At 27.6% G+C, this 23641-nt stretch overlaps 2 protein-coding genes and 1 long non-coding RNA gene across 8 annotated transcripts; 1 reads left to right on the top strand and 2 right to left on the bottom strand.

Annotated features, from left to right (window-relative positions):
• Positions 1-80: 80 nt before the first annotated feature.
• LOC130672525 (coiled-coil domain-containing protein 12) lies at positions 81-1993 on the bottom strand. Its single transcript, XM_057477187.1, has 3 exons — positions 1718-1993; positions 560-698; positions 81-474 (listed from the first exon to the last, which is right to left on the bottom strand). Exons 1-3 carry the CDS (start codon positions 1840-1842, stop codon positions 304-306), a joined length of 435 nt encoding a protein of 144 aa, XP_057333170.1. The 5' UTR covers positions 1843-1993; the 3' UTR covers positions 81-303.
• Positions 1955-22016, top strand: LOC130672526 (uncharacterized). Of its 6 annotated transcripts, none has more exons than XR_008990716.1 (4): positions 1955-2065; positions 3684-3892; positions 16216-16495; positions 17137-17439. It is a non-coding gene; the product is annotated as an uncharacterized LOC130672526 (long non-coding RNA). The 6 variants fall into 6 exon arrangements; XR_008990715.1 differs by lacking the exon at positions 1955-2065 and adding an exon at positions 2067-2185; XR_008990712.1 differs by lacking the exon at positions 1955-2065 and adding an exon at positions 21231-22016 and having other exon boundaries at positions 3569-3892; positions 17137-17293.
• On the bottom strand, positions 8721-22079 carry LOC130672521 (alpha-protein kinase 1-like). Its single transcript, XM_057477179.1, has 2 exons — positions 21924-22079; positions 8721-10909 (listed from the first exon to the last, which is right to left on the bottom strand). The coding sequence occupies exons 1-2, from the start codon at positions 21930-21932 to the stop codon at positions 8873-8875; spliced, it is 2046 nt and encodes a 681-aa protein (XP_057333162.1). The 5' UTR covers positions 21933-22079; the 3' UTR covers positions 8721-8872.
• Positions 22080-23641: the final 1562 nt, after the last annotated feature.

Below are 23641 nucleotides of genomic sequence, written 5' to 3'. Positions count from 1 at the left end.
TCTGGATCTGGTATTGGGTCTGTTACTTCAAGTAACTCTGAGTCAAAATATAATTAAGAAAATCTCTGGGTAATTTATTTATTATTTAAACGAGTGAGAACATGACTTTTAAATAAACAATTAAATAATTAAGAGTACGACTGTAAATAGATGAGAATAAATTTTAAATGTGATATTTAAACATGATTTATTAAATAATTAATTACTTTTAAGTTATAAATAATAATAATATCGAATATAAAAATTATAAATTTTATTATACATCAGGTAAAACTTTCGATTTATACAATTATCACGTTTTTCTCAACTCATTTTCACTAACTCTGGTAAATTCTTCGCCTTTCCTTCTTTCAAACGCTCGAGAATTAACTCAGCGATGGCCTTCTGTGACTGACGTTCTAATTTTTCTATTTTTTTAGACACGTCACGTTTCAGATCCCAATCAGGTTTCCGGGGAGCCAAGCTCGCAATGTCCTAGATTTTAATTTCTTAGAGTTAGTAAGGAAAAAAATTTATATTGTAGGGACTTGATTTTAATAATCGATAAAAGAAAACTTACGAGTTCTTCAATGATGACTTTGGACTGAGCAGCAGACAATAAATCTTGGACTTCTGATTCGACGTCACCTGGTTTAGCATCTTCGAGGACGTTTTCTTTTAAATTTTCATCTTGAGGTTTGTAACTTCGGAATTTCGGTCTGGAATAAATTATTATATAAGAAAATTATTTTTTGGATCCTGAAGTTAGCAGACAATTAAATTTTTTTTTTTCAACAATTCAATAAAAAAAAAAAAAAAATATGGAGTTGTAGAAAATTTAAAAAACTCCAAGTGTAATTTTTAAAATTATTGTTCTTTTTATAATTTATCGTTTAAAAAAAAATCCAAAAACTATCAGACGTCGGGTAATTGAGAGTATGAATGATCCTGAAGTTAGCAGACAATTTAAAATTTTTGAATTTTTTTTTCAACGCTAATTTAAAAAAAAACTAAAAATATGCACATGTAGAAAATTTAGAAGACTATAGAAGCAATTTTTTTAAAATATTGTTTTTTAAATTTGTCGTTTTTAATAGAAATACAAAATTTATTAAACGTCGGCTAACTTCAGTATCATGAGTATGAATGTACCAGACATGAGACATTTTATGAGTGTAAATGTAGCAGACATCAGACAAATTTAAAATTATTAATAAATAGAGTAAATAATTAATAAAATGAAATTTTTTAAAAATTCGCATTTTAAAAATTTAAAAATAAAAAAGTGCATTTTTCATAAATATTTTTTTTTTTTATTATTTACTCTATTTAATTATAATTTTAAATTTGTCTGATGTCTGCTACATTCACACTCGTAGACATTTTTTAAATTTGAAATAAATAAATCAATAATGAAAAATTAAATTTTAAAAAATACAAATATTGATCGACAAATTCTGTAATTGCGGATTTTTTAAATTCTTAATGTATAGTTGGATTAGCGAGACTTTGCGCTTCGGGTTTTTACCCCCACCATCAAGGCGCAATGTCTTAGATTAAATTTAGATGGTGGGGATAAAAAACGAAAATATCCGAAACGCAAAGTCTCGCTAATCTAAATATACTCACATTTTATTCGTTTATTCAAAAATTCCACCTGTCAGTTACATTTACACTCATCGGCTAAGTACCGAATTATTTTTAAAAAATTAAATAAATACTAAAAAAAAAAACTTACTTGGGTAAATTGCAGACTGTATTAGGATTTTCTTGTTTCTCTTCATTTTTTCGTTTTAATTCAGCTAATCTCTGTTTTCGTTTAAGAGCTTCCTCAGCTAAAGATCCAATTTTTTCTTCCGTCATTATTTTAATTTAAAAAATAAATATTTTAATTAAGAATAAAATTAATTTATTTATAAATGTCAATTTTTATTTATTCTGTCAATTGTTTACTTTATTTTTTAGGTTAGATCCCCACTGATCTCCACACTGAGACTCTAGAACTGAGGAAAAAAAAATTGTAATTTTACCACGAGTACAATTTTCATTCAACAGATGGCATTGCGCAGCAATTACTGCGCAGAAGGTATAAATTTAAATTTTAATTACCAGTAATAGAATTTAGCAGACATTCCGATGCCCCGACACCGAGTACTCATATTTTCAGTCGCAAATCATAAATCCAATTAAAATATCATTACTTCAAGTAAGTAGACATATTTATAAATAATTATATATAATTACATCAACAATGATTGACAGTAAAAATCAATTATCAACAATTACCTTCTAAATTATTCAGCTGAAAGTAGCAGACAATAAATTTAACGTTTTTAAATTTCAAATGAAAAAAATTAAATACTGAAAATAAATTTTTTAATTTATTTTAATGGTATGTGACGTCATTAAAAAGTTTTTTTTTTTAATATACAAAAAAAAATATTTGAAAAATTTCTAGATATTAATTTTTATATGATCCTGAAGTTGGCAGACAATTAACAATTTTTGGTTTTTTTTTTTTCAACGAATTAATAAAAAAAAAAAAAAACGCACATGTAGAAAATTTTAAAAACTACAGGTGCAATTTTTTAAAATATTTTTTTTTCATAGTTTATCATTTTTTAAAAGGTCAAAGAATTATTAGATGTCAGCTAATTTCAGTATCACAATTTTGTGATCCTGAAGTTAGCAGACAATTATGATAGTAAAGTTAGCAGACATATGAAATTAAAAAAATTTTTTTTTAACAGATAAATAACGAAAAAAAAAGTATTTCTAAAAAAATGCACATGTCAAAAATCTCATAATCTATGCGTGCAATTTTTCAAAATATTTTTTTTTAATATTAATCTTTTTGTTAAAAACAATCCAAAAATTTTTAAATGTCTGCTAATTTTATTGTCATCAGACAATTAACAATTTTTGTTTTTTTTTTTCAACAAATCATTAAAAAAAAAAAATGCACATGTAGAAAATTGAAAAAAACTACAGGTGCAATTTTAAAATATTTTTTTTTTCATAATTTATCATTTTTTAAAATGTCAAAAAATTATTAGATACCAGTTGATTTCAGTATCATAATTTTATGATCCTGAAGTTAGCAGACAATTAACAATTTTTGGTTTTTTTTTCATCAAATCAATTAAAAAAAAAATGCACATGTAGAAAATTAAAAAAACTACAAGTGCAATTTTTACAAATATTTTTTTATCGCTTTAAGAATAAAAAAATTAGATGTCAACTAATTGCAGTATCATAATTTTTCAAATTTTTCCCCAGTATTTTATTTAAAAAAAAGAATAAATAAATGACAATAAATTAATTAGTAATTAGTATTTATTACAGTAACATGATACAAAGTAAGTTATCTATTGGCTTTTATTTAATATTTTTTACAGTCCACCTTCAAGTATACAGGCATTTATTAAAAATTAACTATTTATTATAAATTTTAATATTTAAGTACCAAGTAAATAGATTTATTTGTTATTCACACTTACTCGTTATTTAATAACTTAATATTAATAGTAATAATATCAATAATATATATATTTAAATTTAAATTTAAATTTAACTAGTCTCATTACGTCACACACGACGAAATAATTAAAAAGTTATAAATTTAAATATAATTAGAGCCAGTAAAAAAAGGAAAATGTTTTTAAAAAATTTATTATTATTATTTATCGTCATTGATTTGGTAGGACAAGAGAAATCAGTAATTGAATGCCAAAGGCGTTTGTGAAATTGAGGACGTTCGCAAGTTTCAATTCAACACAACACGATTTTGCTGATGCGCTGTTTCTTTTCATCTTCTGTCTCCTGCTCCAGCATTAACTCATCGCATCTTTCAGGAAATCAACCATAACTACCAGAGTTACCAGTTACTATACTTAACAACACACATATAAAGGTATACATATACACATACATATATACATACATTCATATACACTGAGAAAAAAATTAATTTTTAGAAACATTGCATTTTTTTCCTATAAGAAATTATGCTATTGAAAATTTTTGAATGTAATATATTTTTGGCGCGAAAATTTAAAGACGATTCAAAATCGTTTTTTTAATCGGAAAAACTTAAGCTTGGCTCAAAATCAGCAGATTTTTTTTTAATAGTGTAAATAAATATCCAAGTTTATTACGGGTATTATGGACACTCAATTGATTAATTAATCAAAACATTAATTTTTCGAGAATGAGTGTAAGTAAATTTCGATTTTCTTCTGTCAAGAAAATTATACTGAAATTAGCCATGATCCTGAAGTTAGCAGACAGTTTCAAAAAAAATCTACATGTAGAAAATTAAAAAATCTATAAGTGCAATTTTTTTAAATATTTTTTTTTTATAATTTATCGTTTTGAAAAAAAATCCAAAAATTATTAGACGCCGGCAAACTTTAGAATCATAAATTAGCCGACGTTGAATAATTTTTGAATTTTTAAAAAAATTATTAATTATAAAAAAAAATTGCGCTTGTAGTTTTTAAAATTTTCTACATGTGCATATTTTTATTTTTTTTCTTTAATTGATTTTTTGAAAAAAAAAAAAAAAAAAAAAAAAATTAAAATTGTTAATTGTCAAGTAACTTTACACTGTAAAAAATTAGCGGAGTACATCCGGAGTGAATACAGAGCAGACTGTCTATTTATTTAATCCCTTTGGAGTGAAATTCACTCCGAAGGGAAGTTCAATTTAACATTGAAATTCCGGTTCGAAGTGAAATTTCCTTCTAAAAAGAGTTTATTTTAATATTAAAATTCTGAATCAGAGTGAATTTTTTTTAAACTCCAGGACTACGCGTAAGGAGAGAATTCAGATTTAAATAAAATCCGTAATCACTCCGAATTGACTCCCAATTTTTTACAGTGCAGGATCATTCAAAAAAATAAGTCTGCAAATTAGATAAAAAGTATTGTTTTTACAGGCGTCGCGTTTAGTTAAAATATCCGTAGATATTCCCGTGAAATTAAAAAGTTTTTGATTCTTCATTGATAGTTTATCATAATTTACACCCGCGATATTTTATTCAAAAACTTATTAGTTAAACATAATCATATATGTTTAATTAATTCCCGGAAATAATGAATTATATAAATTGAGAAATGACAGGTAATATAATGATAAAGTCATCAGTAAGAACTGTCATTCTAGGTGTAATTCTTTAATTGATAATTAAAACGTAAATAATTGATGATACTGAAGTTAGCCGACGTCTAATAATTTAGGATTTTTTAAAAAACGATAAATTATAAAAAAAAAAAAGAAATGTTTAAAAAAATTGCACTTATAGTCTTTTTAATTTTCTACATGTGAATTTTTTCAGTTTTTTTTTTTCTTCAAATTTAATTGTTTAAAATAAAATCCTAAAATTTTTAATTGTCTGCTAACTTCAGGATCAATATTTAAATTTATTGTCTACGCGGGAAAAATTAACATTTAAAATTTAAAAATCGTAAGTTACACATTAAAATGTTATAAGACGTATCATAAAATTTATTATTCGGAATATTGAAATTCCTTATATTGACAACCATGGGTGTGAACCTGCAGGTTCCGGTTATAATTTCAAACACTAATTTTTAGTTTCTTTTTTTCTGCGTATTTAAATTAATTTTGTCGTCCTATTTTTTGTTTGCGGATATTTCGCCCCCAGATATTTATATCTGCGGATATTTTGTAACGGAACCGTATTTACAAGTTATTCATTATGTTTTTTCTTCTCAATGTACAACACAATTTATGTACCTGAATAACAAGAAGAAGAAGAAGAAGAAGAAGATTAAGTTGACGTATCCCCAACAGCGTTATTTTCTAATAAAATATACAATTGTATTCCCATTGTATATAATCGCCCATACAAGTTTATATTTAAAAAAAAAATTCAAACTCTTGTCCTTTATAGCAGCTAAAAACTTTCCCTGTTTTCATTTTCAATTTTACAATCGTCGCGTATTCATTTCTTCTTTTCTTTTATTCTTCTTTATAACTTAAATGATCTTTGACCCTGACATTTAAGACTATTATTTTAATTGATCATAAATAACATTCATTATTATTATTTTTATTACGACTACAATTATTTTTATTTCTATTATTATTATTATTTAACAACTAATTAATAATTAAACTCTTAGCAAAAGTAATAAAGACTTTTAATTATTATTTCTTTTTAAATAAATCAAAGATTTCTTTGAGCACTGTCGCGTTCACTTTAACATTTTATTTTAATGACCAACACATTTTCTTCATGAAAAAAATTTATTTTTAAAATATATGAAAAATATATTTTTAGTTGCTAACTTTTGGCCGATTTTTATATATATTTTAAATGGAATTTAAATATATTCAAAATACACAACAAAAAATGGTATAAGTCCAGGCGGTGTAGGTGTTAAAATTTTTTGTGTTAGAATAACACCGCGGAAGGTGTTAATATTTTTTACCGGTGTTAAAAAAATTTCCTGGTGTTAAAATATTTTTCGGTGTTGAAAATATTTAAGTTTGTGAATATTTTTAGGGGGGAGGGGGGCAAAGTAGGCCCTTCAGGAAAATAATTATATCATTAATTTTTTTTAAACGTTTACTTCTTTTTAGAAGCTTCTTGTTACTTATTTTCACTTTATTATGCTGCGTCCATTAAAATTGAAAAATCGCAAATTAGGGGCAAAGTGGGTTCTCTAAAAAATTTGATTTGATATATTTTATTGTTTACACGCGTGATATTTGCAAATAAGCTTATTATCCGTCCGAATTTATTGACGTATAGAAAATTTTGAGGGACCCACTTTGCCCCCTCCTCCCCTACTCGATCACGAAAGTTAAACAGTAATTTTATTAATTAATTAAATTATTGGTGATTGAAATGGTGGGCGCGAAATTGTGTAATTTTTAAATAAATTACGTATAAGATAACTAATTATTTAAATAAGTAGGGGAAGGGGGGGGGGGAATGGGCTGCCTAGACTTTGAAAACCTATACGAATATTTCGCAGCCAAATGGGTTCTTAAAATTTTTTTAACAGAAATGATTAAAGAATTATGATAAGGGACAAACTAGGTCACGAGTTCAACAGCATTACTAACTAAAATTCAATTTTTTCAAATTAATCGAATAGTAATTCAACAGAAAACTTTGAATTAAGTTATTTTAAGGTCCAAATCTTCACTATCAACTCTTTTTTATACTAAATACACAGCAAAAAGTTTCAAAACATAAAACAAACGAGAAACATACATTGAGGTTTGTTGGGGGCCCGTTTTACCCAATTTTTCAGGATTTTTTAATTTTGATTGACAGCAAATTTACATCAAAAACTCAGCAAAAGGAAAAAAAAGTGAAACAAGCTGAAAAATTCACATTATAAAAATTTTTTGAGGGGGACCCCCCCCCCCCCTTCCCCTACATAGCAAAATTTAAATTTCCTCCAGATAATATTCATTAAATTTTTGTATTTCTTTATATATTACATTTTTTTTCTAATTTCTATGCGTGGAATTTTTTTTTACACCGTTTTAACACCAGTATTTTAACACCGCCAAATTACACCTTCTACACCGGTGTTATTCCATTTTAACCCGCGTGGTTTTAAATTGAGTCCATTTTCAACACCGCTTTTTCTGCAGAGTATATCTTAGAATATATAAAAAATATATGTATGAAAATATAAAAACAATATATCAAATATATAACTTATTTTATATTCAATTTTTTTTATAATTTCCTAGATATATTTAATATTTTCATCCATGTATATTTTATATATAATCTATTTAAATTACATAAAATATATACGAAAATCGGCAAAAAGTTAGCTATTAAAAACATATTTTTTATATTTTATCATATTTTTTTTTTATAAATTTTTTTCACGGCTGTTATATATTTATTTATATATTTATGTTTTAAATAACTTACTAATGGTGAGAATGAATATTTTATCTGATTAAATTACACACTAAAGTAACCCGAAAACTCATCGTCATATATATTTCGGTTGTACATTTATATAACGCGTGTATATATAATATAGATGAAAAGATAGCTGAGCACGTAAATTACTTTATTGTAATTAGAAGTCAGTAAAGTATTAAATATTTAGTAAGTAGAAGGATAATAAAAATGTGTAACAGTAAAGTGAGGCGACAAACAAAAGTTATTATATATATCTTAGGACAAAGGCAACACATAATTGCTTACGCAATAGCATTTTCTGAAATTGTCTAGTTAATTCTTATGTTACCAGTAAGTTTTTAAATATATATAAATATATATATGAGGGATTCCCGTATGTTTACCTCTGAAGAATGCTCGCTTCCCAAGAGTATACATGAGGATTTTAATTAATATCATTAGTCTTGTTAAGGAATCAGCTTCCTTATTACAATAACGATGCGCAATGTACTTCAATTTTTTTTCTCTTATTATATTTTTATTTATAACATATATTTGTTGCTCGCAAATCTGGCCTGTCACTTAAATTTATCAAATTCTTAACAATGCGATAGAAAAAAAAAACAAAAAATAATTTTTAATTGCAATTAAAAATGTCAATTAAAAATTTTTTATACATTTTGCTAAAATATATATATATATATATATATATATATATATATATATATATATATATATATATATATATATATATATTTACTTAACTTAATAAAATTTTTATCTGGTAAAATGCATTTACTTGAATCTGTAAATGTTTTTACTTTTTTTTTTAGTGCAAGAGAAATTTTGATGACAAGTTCACGTTTGCTTTCACACAAGTTACTGGCATTTATGTTTATGTTTATTATTAAATTATTTGAGAAATTTAATGATGTACTGAAACTTACATTGAGGAAGTAACATTAAGAAGATGACGTATTTTAAATTCACGCGCGACCGAAGAAATTGTCGTTGAAATTTAAATTTTTCGAAGGCAATGCGCCGACGTTGAGAGCCAAGACTTTGGATACGATATTCAAATCTTCTTGGTTTCCAGGTGCGCCATGACCGCGGCCTAGCTCCCCAGCGACCCCAGATTGGAAGAGAAGCTGCTGAATTTGCCGTGCGGGAGTGGGCCTGTGGACCGGCTGCCTGAAGGAGGAGAATTGATTGAAAGGCACGAATCGCGAATCGGGTCGCGGTAAATCAAACACTAAATGATTGCGGGTCTGCTGTCGGTTGTCATTTATGCCGAAGTTACCCACAGATCCCAAAGCTTCTTGCCGATTAAATCTCGCGGAAGTTGATACTGCCGGCGGCTGAAAGTCTACAGACACCGACGGAAAGCTTTGGACATTCAGTCGCTGGTCTTGAGCCCTCAGGAATGACTGCTGCGGTGATAAATTATTGCTGTTATGATTGTGATTAAAGTTTTGCTTCAGTTGACTCTGGAGCGGCAGCTGTTGAGTCCGCAATGGCTCTGGAATATTTGATTGGAAGGGTGGAGATGGGGCTGCATGGGGCACCTGGAATCCGAGACTAGCTTGGAATTGAACGTTTGAGTTCTTCGAAGGCAACTGAAGTGTCTGAAGATTTTGACTGAAAGCACCTAGAGGTTGTTGTTGCGGCAATTGCTGTTGCTGCTGCTGCTGTTGTTGTTGTTGCTGAAGAGACAGTTGCTGCTGTTGCTGATGTTGTTGAAGAGACAATTGTTGCTGTTGTTGTTGCTGTTGAAACGACAATTGTTGTTGTTGTTGCTGCTGCTGATGTTGAAGAGTCAAATGTTGTTGCTGTTGTTGTAAACCCAGTGGTTGCTGCTGCTGTTGTTGTTGTTGTTGTTGTTGTTGTAAGGAACTCAATTGATTATTTTTTTGTTCCTCCAACAATTTCAGCCTCGCTTGTTCCGCAAGATAAAATTGTCTCTGTTTTTGTCGCTGCTGCTCTTGATACAACTGCTGCTGTCGGATTAAAAACTGGGTTTGCTGTATCTGCTGGGCTTGAAGCTCCGCCAATTGTTTTTCCAGCAATTGCTGTTTGAATTCCAATTGCTCTTGCAAAGTCAAAGCCTGGCCATTGCCGTCTGGCTTGTAAATAGGTACCACACTTTTAGGAACGCCCCGTTCGTCTTGCTGGACAGTGAAAGCCGCAACAAGCGGTGCCTGGAATATTTTAACCTCGGACTTTTCTTTGCTTTTATTTTCAGTTTCAGCCGCTACTGTGGGTAACAAAGCTGCCGATGTATTCTTAGCTGGACGTGCCGTTGGACTGGACACCGTTGGACTAGGTGATATAAGTGAATTAGCTGACGCAGATGCTATTCCGTTGCTTGAACTTATTGCCAGTGTCTCTTTATTATCATTATTGTTATTGTGATTATTAATGTCTTTGGCGATTGGTTTGAATGAATTTTGTATTCTGTTTGCTGAGTGTCCAATTGATTTAACACTACGCGTTTCTATTTGCTCTACTTGTAGCGGCTCTGGTGATTTTTCAATCACCGCCTGATCACCCAACAACACATCGAACTTTTTATTTAATTCTCTGCCTTTTTCCGCTTTCACTTCTTCCGAACTCGGCGCATCCGCTTGGTATTTATCTGTCTCAATAAATGTTGAATTTTGTAACTTTTCTTCATTTATGTCTTCAGAGTCACCGGGAAATTCATCGTAAGTTATCGACGCGCCTTTAAAACGTTCTGATAACGGCGTAGTTTCATTGTTTTCTTCTTTCTCTTGTTCTTGACTACGATCTTGTTCTAAATTATCTTGTTCTTCACTGACTTGGGATTGTAGTTTAAGAACCAGCTGCTCAGCTGTCGGTATATCCGACCTGTCTTCAGCCGACTCAGCTTCCAAATCTTCCAACGCGCGCAATAAAGCCCGGCGTAAATTTTTATCCAGCTTCAGTGGCGGCAATCCATTTATTGTGGGAACTGATTCCGCCTTTAATTTTATTATAAAGGCACACAGGATTAACGGTAATATCTGTAATCATTAAAATTAATAATCTATTTATTTTACTATCATCAAAGTAATCAAATGTTTTAATATTAAATCTGTACCGGGCATTGTAAATTAATGTTATAGTCTTATATATGGGATTCGGATTTTTAAGAGAATTTTAATCACTTGCAAAGTAATTTAATATTTTTTTAGGTCAGTTTGTGATACTGCGGGTGGTCTAATCATGAAAACTAATATAAAATAGTAGTAGAGAAGATTGAATCCGATGTAATTATTTAGACAAGTTTACATAAGATTGATGATTATTCTCAGCAAGTTTAATTTTAAATCTCTTTATTGCAATCGCTCAAATGTATTCACGTCTTATTTTACGCCCACAACAACCTGTCTCATAATATACTTCTCAATCTAATCATTTACATTCTTATAAGCATACACATTTATTAAGATATTAAATTGTCTGAACATCAATCTCTATTATCTTATTAAAATATATATTTATTTATTATTATTAATGTACTGTAAAAAATTGGCAGTCAATTCGAAGTGTTCGCGGGTTTTATTTCAATCAAAATTTACTCTGTCACTCGAAGTTCCGGAGTAAAAAAAATTCTGCACAAGAAAAAAACAGAATATTAAAAATTAATAAATAATAGTAAAAAGTGGAATCTGTTATCAATAATTAGTACTATTATGTACTTAATGCCAAGTAGTTTACTAATTTTTGTAGATTCCTAAAAACTATACTGTCAATTATTTCAAAAAGTAACTAAATATTATTACTTTTAGGTAAAAATACGTGACTTATTAGTGAAAATTAATTAATTTATGGCATAATCTATTAAAAAGTAATGACTGGTCAAATTAACAATTGCTATCTTAGATACTGATTTTTCCAGCCAAAAAATTGCAAAAGTTACTCATTTTTATTTTATAAATTCGATATCACTGATCAATTATTAGCTTAAAATATCATTTATTCATCATTATAAATTAATTTACAATATACATAAATCGAATAAGTGGTAAATAATAAAATGAAAAATTAGTATACTAGATACTGATTTTTTGCTCATAAAAATACCGAAAACTTTTAACTCTTATTTTATAAATTCTATCCCATTGACTAATAATTAATATAAAATGTTATTTATTCGTTATTATAAATTAATTTATTATATACATAAATCGAATAAGTGGTAAATTTTTTAAATTTTTCTATGTTTATTTGAATAGTAATAAATAACTGTAGATAGCAGTTTATCGATTCTTTTTTATATTAATTTTAATATACGAAATTAAAAATTTTGCTCTTCTATGTGTATCAAATTTTAATATAAATAATAGCCATTTTGTAATATATAATGATCCTGGTTTGATATTAGTATACAAATATACTAATTTTAAGTCAAAAATAAACTACAAACTATTAAAATTTTGAGCATCATTTTTTTCCGTGCATATGCAGTAAATAGGGAGTTCGTTTTTCCAGCAGAGTGATTTCGGAGTGAAGGATTTTGATTTAAATCCGCATTCACTCCGAACCGGAGTTTTAATATTAAAATAAACTCCCCTTCGGAAAGAATTTTACTCCGAGGGAATTGAATAAATAAAAAGTCATCCGCTTCGCATTCACTCCGCTAATTTTTCATAGTGTATTATTATTATTTTATTTTTAATAAATATTTTTTATTATTTCTACAGGTTGGTTAAAATAAAATAAAGAAAACAAACAAACAAATAATACTGAAGAATATAAAAAGAATTGCAACCGTCTTATAAAAGGGAAATTACAAAAATGGTAATGGCACCATAATAGCGTAATATATAATGAAGGTCGTAAATGGTTTAGTGGTTTTCTCATGGCCACATTATGTTAAACGACTTTAACAACTAAAAAAAATATTATATATCTGTATTTTCTCATGCAAATATTATCTTGTTGCATAATTCCGGTACAACAAATAGAAAAAGTTCGCTTTGTTGATGTCATCACAAAATTTTATATACTCAACTACCCGTCATAATCCTGGTCTAGGGGCCGTAGGGGAAATTTTTCTGGGAATTTCAGTTTTCCCATTACTGTGTGTTTAGTTTTGGTCTCGACTACCCGTTATAAGTCTTTTTTCTTTTATACGATTTTAAATGTCATATTTACGTTTTGTTACATACGCGACTATCCCGATTTTCCTGCTGCTTATCGCGCTAAAATAAACACTTATCTTTTTACCCTAATAATACACGGAGAGATAAGAATAGTTCTAATTCCTATGTAGAATGGTTACCATTACTATGTTACACAGTAACGAGGATTTTTTAGCGTCAAAAGTCACGGGACAGAGTAATCTCCCACATTCTACATGGTAACGTTGGCTATGCTAGCATAGGAATGATTACCATTCTACATTGACGAGAGAACTATGCAAATGGACATGACTACAATGTTACATAGCAACATTTACGATCTTTTATTTATTTTATATTTAGTAAATAAGGTCGTGACAAAATAAATAACTTAAGTTACTTTAAATATATGTAGAAATTGAATTAATCTATTGAAATAATCAAAATATTGCTCATAATGAAATATCATTTTTTGATAAAAGATAAAGAATAATTTTGAAAATTAGAATATTTAGTAATAAACAATTTATTTACTTGGTTTGTTTACTTCGTTGTCTTATATATATTTATTGAACTGTAATGACAGCTATTCAAGCATGGGACTGAGTAGCATTCTACATAGCCCTGATTCTCATGCTAGATAGCGATTTTTACCATTTTACTTGTTTCAATGTAACACAGTAATCATTACCAGAAAAATACTAATGAATCTTATTCTCCATAGCATTATTTACCATTTTACAAAAACTGAGTCGAGTTACCATGTAGAATGATAATCATTACCATTTTTTTTTCTCCGTGTAATTACAATGCAAAAAATTATAATGATAACGGCATTAATTACAGTAATAATAATAACAATTACTTTATTGATGAACTTAATGCTCAATAAAACTTTTAAATTGTAACAGAAGCTTCAAATGTCATTCATCATTACAATTATGAACAATAAATTATATTTTACTCATTAATGATTAAATTATTCTCCGCGAAGAGATAGTAAATTTTCATCATTAATTTTGATATTTTTTCCTACTCTTAGTTTATAATTTTGACCATTTTTACGGAGGCTTATAACGGACTTTCCGGTACGAAACTCCTTAGAGTGATTAAGTGGGGGAAGTTTTTTGGACTCAGTAACTCCCGATTAAGGGGAAGATTAACATATTTTAACATAAAAATTAATGAAAAAAAAAGTAGACTAAGGTAAAAGCCCCTATACCCGCTCACTTTTCATTGGAGTAAGATTAAATCACTCAATATAAATTAAAAAATAAAATGAAAAACCATATTTTTTTTTATGCCATCACAATATCAATTTTCAAACTCTAGTTTTATTACAGCAGACTTATAACGAGTAGTCGACTTTATATATTTTTTTAAAACCATTATTTACTTAAACATGGAAAATTTTAATGGTAACTAAAATAGCAGAAAATTACAGCAACGGGACTCGAACCGCGAGCCAGACCAGGATTAAATCTCCGTCTTAACTGACTCTAATTTATCAAGTAACAAGAAAATAAAGACTAATAATTGTTTAATTGATAACAGCAATAAATAATAATGATAAAAAAAAATAATGCAGTGCGTGCATATCGTGATATGAAGACTTGCGATTTCCAACGATTTCTACATACATCCCGGTGATGTCTAATGCATTTTCTCATTTTTTAAAAATACACTAACCATCTAGCATACCATCTCTTCATATTATTATAATATATTATATTATATACATAAGCATAGACATATATGTACATTGTACAATAGTATATCATATATAAAACAAACAATTAACCAATGGGAATAAATTCAGCAAATATATTTAGTTACACTTTACTTGTTCATAAGCAAAAGCAAAAGCAAAAATGGCTGGATTTAAACGTCAGTGTAAATCAGACATGACATGTCTTTCTTAAGGTCTTTCTCGTCGTTCTTTCATCTCAACTCTATTATCTTCTGGCTATCTAAACTTTTAATCACATAATAGTCTTCATATATAGATAGAAACAGCTTCTTTAAAATAACCGCTAGCATCTTCACACGTACAGAAGTATGTATATATATATATTTATATTTATTTATATACTTTTTCTTTACTTTCCTGATGTACACGTAAGTGTAGGTGACGCATTGCGAATTTCTATTTACCCGAGTCTGTTTCTTTTATTTTATTTATAAAATACTTATATAAATACTAATGAAAATGAATAACATTTTATTTTGTTTGTTTGTTTTTAAGTACTGTTTAATTTTAAATTTGAAAAAAAAAAAATCAAACGCGACCTTTTGAGCAATTAAAGTAATAAATTAGTTTTGTGCCGCTGACAGATGACTTTTTATCTTGCAATTAAGAGTCTATTAAAATTTCTCAGGAGTGGAGAGAATATTTAGCTAATTACTGAATGATATTAGCTATTAAAAAATACTTTGATGAAAATTATCATCATTTAAAACATTTTTTTTTTTTTTGACATTTAAAATTTTTTTGAACTGAGAAAAAAAATAACTTCCTACAAGAAATTGAACTGTTGAAGATTTCGATCTAATAAATTTTAGGGTAAAAATATAAAGATTCAATTAAAAATAATTTTATTGGAAAAAAAATTTCCCTTTGATCAAAATATGCTGGTATTTTTTTTTCAATTTTCTCCTGTCAAAAAAATTATTTTTGAAATTTGATATGAAAAAAATAATGCAATAATTTTTATTAATTTTCTTCTGCCAAAAAATTTTTTTCAAAAGTTGATATTAAAAAATTACTCCAATAATTTTTATTAATTTTCTTCTGTCAAAAAAATTATTTTTAAATTTTGAGATGAAAAAATACCCCAATAATTTTTATTAATTTTCTTCTGCCAAAAAATTTTTTTTCAAAAGTTGATATTAAAAAATTACTCCAATAATTTTTATTAATTTTCTTCTGCCAAAAAAATCATTTTTAAAATTTGATATGAAAAAATTACTCCAATAATTTTTATTAATTTTCTTCTGTCAAAAAAATTATTTTTAAATTTGAATTTGAGAAAATACCCTAATAACTTTTATTAATTTTCTTCTGTCAAAAAAATTATTTTTAAATTTTCTTCTGTCAAAAAATTTTTTTTCAAAAGTTGATATACAAAAATTACGCCAATAATTTTTATTGATTTTTACAACTCAATAAAATAATATTTTTACGAAAGTAATTTTTTTTTCAGTGAGTTCCCAGCTTCCCACGTCTCTAAATAACCGCGGGTAAAAAGATGATGAGAGATATAATATAAGAAGGAGAAAAAATTATAAAATGTTTAATAAAAATGTGTTGGGTCTAGAATTTTTTTAGCAAAGGATAAAAATATATATACATATATACGAGGATGTGTAACCACCGTATAATTCCATAATGGAGAAAATCAGCTTGACATTTAGTGAAAGAAAGCCAATATTGCGAAGAAAGCCGCACCCTGGGATGTTTATCACGCCAAAGATGCATCGGAGGTATTAAAAGACAGTGGCCAATATAAAAGTTAATAATAATAATTACAGATTTTAAAGATGTCATATTCCCTTTTAAAGGTTTTAATATTTAAGTAAATGCTATTTCTAAATACGTCTTTTGAAATATTAAATTTTACCGCCGTTCAATGGGAACTACGGAATTTTAAAAAATAATAAATTTTATTGTTAACATTCGATTACTCACGAGTATCTTTTTACTCAACCGTTTCCGTGTAGTTTAAATAGTAATAAATATAAAAATGTCACTTACATTAAATACCGGTAACTAGTTACACTTGTAAATATATACGTGTAATGTATAATATATTGATGATTAAAATTCATCGGATGCTTTCTCTAATGCTTATCATACATTAATATTTCTATTGCTTTTAATTCCCATATTTAAATATATTTATTAATTAATCATTATTTTATTCAAATTACATATTTTTTAAAAATATTAATTACCCTAAAGAATTCAAGATAAAAAATTTCTTTTTTCCCATAGCATCTAATCCGAAGTAGAGTAAATTTTTATTTTTATGACAATGACCGAGAAAAAAAATTTCTAATGTATGTCGCAGATTATAATACTAAATATGTACACTTTAAATTTGTCCTTGTTTTTTTTTTTTCAGAGGAACACGCCCCAGGCGACGACGAACCTCTTTCGAAACTTTCTAAACTACCGAATAACCCGATGACTCCCATAAGTTCTCATATAAATAATATTTATTTTGTTCATCTTTCCCATTAATTTTCCGATGAATTCAAAAATTATTAGCTCACATCTGCGTAAGTGAAAAACCAAATTTTTTTTATTTGTCATGTTTATAATTTTTAAAAAATTTATTGTTTATTTTAAAAATTATCATTTGCCAAGTTGTCAAAAATAAAAAAAAATAAAACTTGTACCATAAATTTAAAATACAAGTTTTCCCTTTAATTTAAATTAACCGTTTTTACTTTCGAAAATAAATTATAACTTTATGGAGTACTAAAAAATTATAATAAATAATTATGGTGATAAAAAAAAAGTAACACGTGTCCTTCCTGTTTAAATATAAATACTAAATATTTATTATTTTATTGCCGTAATTTTTAATAGATTTAGATTTAAATTATCATACGTAATTACCATTGAGAATATTAACGTACCGTTAAAAATAATTCTTATTATTCCATAAAATTTTTTTTTTTGTTACAACTCGTGACACAATTTCGATTTATTAGATAACGATTGTGCGTAAGACCTTGAATAATTTAAAAAAAATTTTAAAGACAATGAAACTGAGGTAATTTGAATACTTAATTGCTAATTACAGGCTACTAAGTGAATAAATATATAAATATGTGAGAGTTGCAGCAGTGATGAGTATAGGAAACAGATGAGATTAATAAAGTCGGTTACAAGTTACAACTCCAGTAGGTTTCCGTCAACAAGGATAAAAAAAATAGTCGTTAGTTGGGTGTACGTGCAAAAGCAAAAGCGATGAGAGCGATGGAGTAACAAGTTGAGATCCAACAGTTGTTTGTACGGGTATTTAAGAGTAAAGAAGATGATTCTATACATTAATCTACAGGTTGATAAAGACAGACAGAGAGATCAGAGATACTTTCACTTGAAGACGAAGAGTATGTCGAGGATGTTACACGCGCTCGTGAACTTGCCGGTTCTGGACCCGGATCGTCTCATCCCATACCAATGAGCCTCATTTCGATACGGCCAATGACTTGTAAATTATACATTTTATAAAACATCAAAGGTCGTTGTACAAATTTTTATCATGTGGAAATCGACATTTTTTAATTATATATTTTTAATTCATATTTTAAGAATTTGGTTTAGATATAAAAATTACTGGAATTTTTTTGGGAATTTAATGAGCTACGAAAAGTCGGTGATTTTTTTTGAGGATTTACGCGCGCGATAATTCAAATTTTAAAATATAAATAATTATTTTATTTATTTATTTAAATAAAAAAGTAAAATTATTTTCTATTTGTGGATTTTCATATTAATGTTGTAATTGATAACTTTAGGGAAAGTGTCAATTCGCGTCACTTTCAACATTTAAATCGATAAATTCATTTGAATTGTCCAATTGATCACTTGGATAATATGTGACAATAAAATAGTATATGTTGAGTATTTTATTATAACTATGAATTTATAGAGGACGTGGATCTTTGGAAATTGAAAATGAATAATATATTAAAAAAGGAGGAGTTAATAAAGAAGATGCGATGACAAATTGAGGGAGGAAGTGTCGAGGTAACGAGATATTTTGCTCGCGGGTGAAAGCCCTGGTGTGGTTTTATTTATCAGGAAGCGAATGAAAACGTGTCTTGGAGTCTCTTCAGTCTGCCAGAGACTTCTTTACTATATATATTTATATATTTATATACATATTGAGTCGCGAGATGTGGCGCAATTCGCGTATGTTCTTAACAACGTTTGTTATTATGATTATTATTATTATTGTATATGTATTACAACTCGTGAGAAGAATCTAAAATTCAGATCTACGTGATCGATTTTATTTTAATATACTTTTATATCATTATTATTATTATTATTACACGGAAAAAAATAGGTGCTGCAACAGGACGCAGTCCAGGATAAGGAACAAGTTTCATGTACCAAATTTTTTTGTCAGCCCTGGTGGAAATTTTGCGGACTTTTCTCTGAAAAAATCTGAAAAAGTCTTTAGAACTTTAGAACTGAGTTTTTTAGAGAAAATTCCGAAAAATTTCCACCAGGAAGTATAATAAAATATCAAAATTTGAAAAAAGATTCAAATTTTGAACGAAAATTCCAATTTTGAAAAAAAAAATTTAACTTCGAAAATAATTTTAACTTTTAAATTTGAATTTTTATGATCCTGAAGTTAGCAGACATTTAAAAATTTTTGAATTTTTGTTTCTCAACAAATCAATTGCAAAAAAATAAAATACAAATATGCGCATGTAGAAAATTTTAAAAACTACAGGTGCAATTTTTTCAAATATTTTTTTTTTACGGTTTATCGTCTAAAAAAAAATCCGAAAATTATTAGACGTCTGCTAACTTCAGTATCATGAATTTTTATCCAAACTTTGAATTTTTTTCTAATTTTGAAATTTTATTATACTGACAAAAAAAATTGGTACATGAAACTTGTTCCTTATCCTTTGGTTCCACAGGAAAAATCCTGTTGCTGCAACAGGATTTGGTCCTGTTGCAGTGCCTATTTTTTTTCCGTATATTACTTTAATTTAATTAAAGACACATCCGATTCATACACTATAAAAAAATCGGGACTAAACGCGGAGTGATTATGGATTTTATTTAAATCCGAATTGACTCCGTGACTCGGAGTTCCGGAGTAAAAAAAAAATCGCTTCGCATACGGAGTAAATACGAATTTTGTTTTTTTAGCGGAGTGATTTCAGAGGATCTGGATTTTATTTAAACCAACATTCAGAGTTTTAATATTAAAATAAACTCCCCTTTGGAGTAAATTTCCAAGGGGATTAAATAAATGAACAGTCATCTGCTCCGCAGTTACTCCGGATTTAATTCGCGTTCACTCCGTAAATTTTTAACAGTGTATCGATTAAAAATTAGTTTATCAGTAATATTTCGCTTCCATGTACCATTTTTGGACTAAAAAAAAATTGATTTCTTTTACATTAAAATTTGAATCCAATTTAAAATTGTATTCAAATTTAATTTTTTATCCTTTTCAATTTATTATCAATATATATCGTAATGTAATCAATCATCACACAAATTAACTTGCGCGTAAATAAATAAATAATTTATTACTTAACTTAAATTATTTTATTAATTACTTTTCAATAAAAATTTTTAATTCGTTCAAATATATATATTATATAAAAACTTTCTGCAACAATAAAAATCATTTGGTAAATATAATTTAAAAAGATTTAAATCAATTTATAATTTCTACAAGGAAAGAGCTTACTGGTAATTTTAATTGGATTAAATTGAGTAGTTAAATGTTTTCTCTTTATCTTTCTCTACAAATACATATATACCAATAAATAAAGTTAATTAATAATAATAAATCGACAATAAAAAAATTAAAATAAACAAACAAATAAAAATTTAAATTACCGCGGTATCTAATTTTTGAATCAATCAGCATCTAAGTAAAGGTACACGCCCCTAATTGCTTTCACTAGAGGTCAAAATATCTTTAGGTCATGGATTACCCGCGGGCTTTAAACAGAAAGGAGAAGATTGTCGTTGTCGTTCTCATATAATCTTTGCGGTGGACTTGGTCACGCCCAATAATATAATAAAAAAAAAAATACTTTCTTTGAAATACCGATTTTCAAAAATAAATATCATTATTAACATCATAATAATAACAATAAATATATATTAATGTTTTTTAAAAATCATTGCATGATTATTGGTAGCATCGATATCCTTCGGCGACTTTCGATACCACAATTAAAGTTAATTATCCAGTAGAATTTTTTTTTTTTTTTTTTTTTTTTCACGAGACCGTAAAAACTGAGATGCACGCGTGCACCACATGGCAATTGGGTCGACGAAAATTGCAGATCACAAAGCGTGCGTGAATTCTGCATTAAATGAGAATATAAGAAGGCAATCAATGGTCTTTATAATTAATAATTTAATTAAACGACCGCGATAGTTAGCGCGGATTTCATTAAAGCTTACAATAGATCTAATTTGAATATTTTTTTTTTTCAGAGCTTACGGGATTGTTGGTTTTCAAAAGCGAGATAATTAATGCACATGAAAATCGAGGGAAAGTGTAAAAACACATTTGGAATAACATTAAAATAATCGTCCCACGTGTGCGAATACAATGGATAGCCTGCTCGATCACTTTCCCTCGATACCCTAGAAGATTTTGTTTCATTTATTCACCAGATCACGATTTTCTTTACTTCATATTTAAATTTATCGATCTCGGATTCCATTGATTAGATATTTTATCCGGCATGTTTATTGACCCCGTCACCTCGCTCGCAAATGTCAGTAATTATGTTAATTATTATTCTTTCATCACTAAAGTAAATTAATTATTTAATTAACCTGTTATTAGATTAATAATTATTGTTATTAAATACCCGGCGGAAATAATTTATAGCACGCGCTTGGTTCATTAGCCAAAGGCTCATTAGCAATTTAAGTCTGGATTAAAATTTAATTTTAAATAAAAAAATTCAAATTTTCACAAAAATAATTTTTTGAAATTTTGTCTCTCGTATGACCAAAAATCCGCATCACAAGCCCGCGAAATTTAAAAAATAAACATATTTATCATCACTTTCACTTGATAAAATAAATATTTAAATCACAGTTTTAATCACCCAGTAATTAATTAATTAATTAAGTAAAAAAAAAAATTTATATTGCAATTAAAAAAAGAAAACTTACCAAGCGCATGATGAGTCAGTTAAAAAAAAACCTCAGTAATAAATAAATAAATAAATAAAAATTTCGTATTTAATATATAAATTAACAGTAATAGTTGTTGTTACTTCTCGAAGATGATCACAACTGTGCAGAGTTTGTCGGTTGTAAGCCAGACATTGAGTTGACGATTGTAAAGGAGTATCACCGAGAGCAAGACGTTGCCGGTGGGGTCCGTTAAATTTTTCGAAGAGGTGGAAATGTACATACCGTACATTGTATATTAGCTCACTGGCTTACCTGTTTGTATTATTCACTACAGGTACAGCTACTTCCCATGCTCTCTCATACATATAATATAAAAATTCATGTAATGTATGTATTATATGTATATACTCTCTCCGTTATATTTAATGCCACCGCAAATCGGTCGTGCGGTATTGAGAGTTTAAAACAAGTTGAAGAAGAAGAAGAAGAAGAAGAAGTAACTAAAGAAGAAGGAGAAAAAAGGGTGGGCATACTTATAATTCTTACAGGTATTTTTTCTTATATATTTACCTCCATACTACTCTGAGAAATGCTTTTACACTCTCGCCACTTTCGTGGGTACGCCAAAAAATCACCTGACAATATTCATCAGATGAGCCATCAGCATGTCCTACTTTTCATTCAGGCATTTAAATTTTATTAAAATTATTTTTTTTACAGACTATTTTTTTTTTTTCTTAAATAAATAATTTAAATCCTACTGAAAATATCAATTTATTTTTTTAAATGCGCATTGTTTCCTTTGATGGGTCCTGTGATTTATTTGCTCGACTGTCCTGAACAAGTGACGTTTTTTTTTTTTTTTTTTTAAGTATGTGTGATTTATGTACATTTATTGTGCGTTTAAAAAGAAAGTGGTTTAAGTGAGAAAAAAAGATTATATATGTTATACATAAATTTATTTAGTGTAATTGCATCATACGTTATACTTTTCTTTATTCAAAAATAAAATACTATTGTAAGTTGTAATTTTTTATACTTTGTCAAAGTTTTTTTTTTTTTTTTTTAATTTTGGTTTATTAAATTCACGTGAGAATTTTTTTTAATTGAAGAACAAGTTTTAAAATTTAAAAAATGTGGGATTACTATAATTAGGGGAATTCATTGAGTAAGAATATTAATTACATATATATGTTAAGGTAAATATTGTTTATCTGATATCTTGTTAACATAAGTACAAAGAAAATGGTAATTAACTTGTTATTTATTTTTTTATTATGGTAAATTAGTAACGAGAAGCCGAAAAAATTTTATAGAAAAAGTGACAGTTGTATTTTGTGCTCTTGGGTATGAGGTTTCTGAGGAAGTCTCGTTCACGTGCTTGTAAATAATTAAATTGACAGGTTGACTGATCCTTCTGGACAGTTGCACTTTGCCGGGTCACAAATTTAAATTATCTGAAGATTGTCTGGGATTTTGTCAGACTTCTGAACAAAATATTCTTTTAAGATCGGGGACGGCATCTGCAGACGACAAATTTTTTTTACTTCACTGTAGTAAATAATAATTCCCTGATTATTTGATAATAATTAGACATGAATACAATATTAAATATGTGATAATTTTATCAATGAAAAAAAATTCAGAAGAAGAGGAGGCAAAACTAATCGCAAGAAATGTGAGATTTTTTTCTAGGTCTGCTTTTTCAGTCCCTAATATAAATAAATATATGACCTAGATATGAAAAAAAAAAT

Source organism: Microplitis mediator, chromosome 7 (genome assembly GCF_029852145.1).
Source record: "Microplitis mediator isolate UGA2020A chromosome 7, iyMicMedi2.1, whole genome shotgun sequence".
NCBI classification, from domain to species: Eukaryota; Metazoa; Arthropoda; class Insecta; order Hymenoptera; family Braconidae; genus Microplitis; species Microplitis mediator.
Note: the sequence above shows the minus strand (reverse complement) of the source record. Positions and strands in the feature narration are given on the sequence as shown.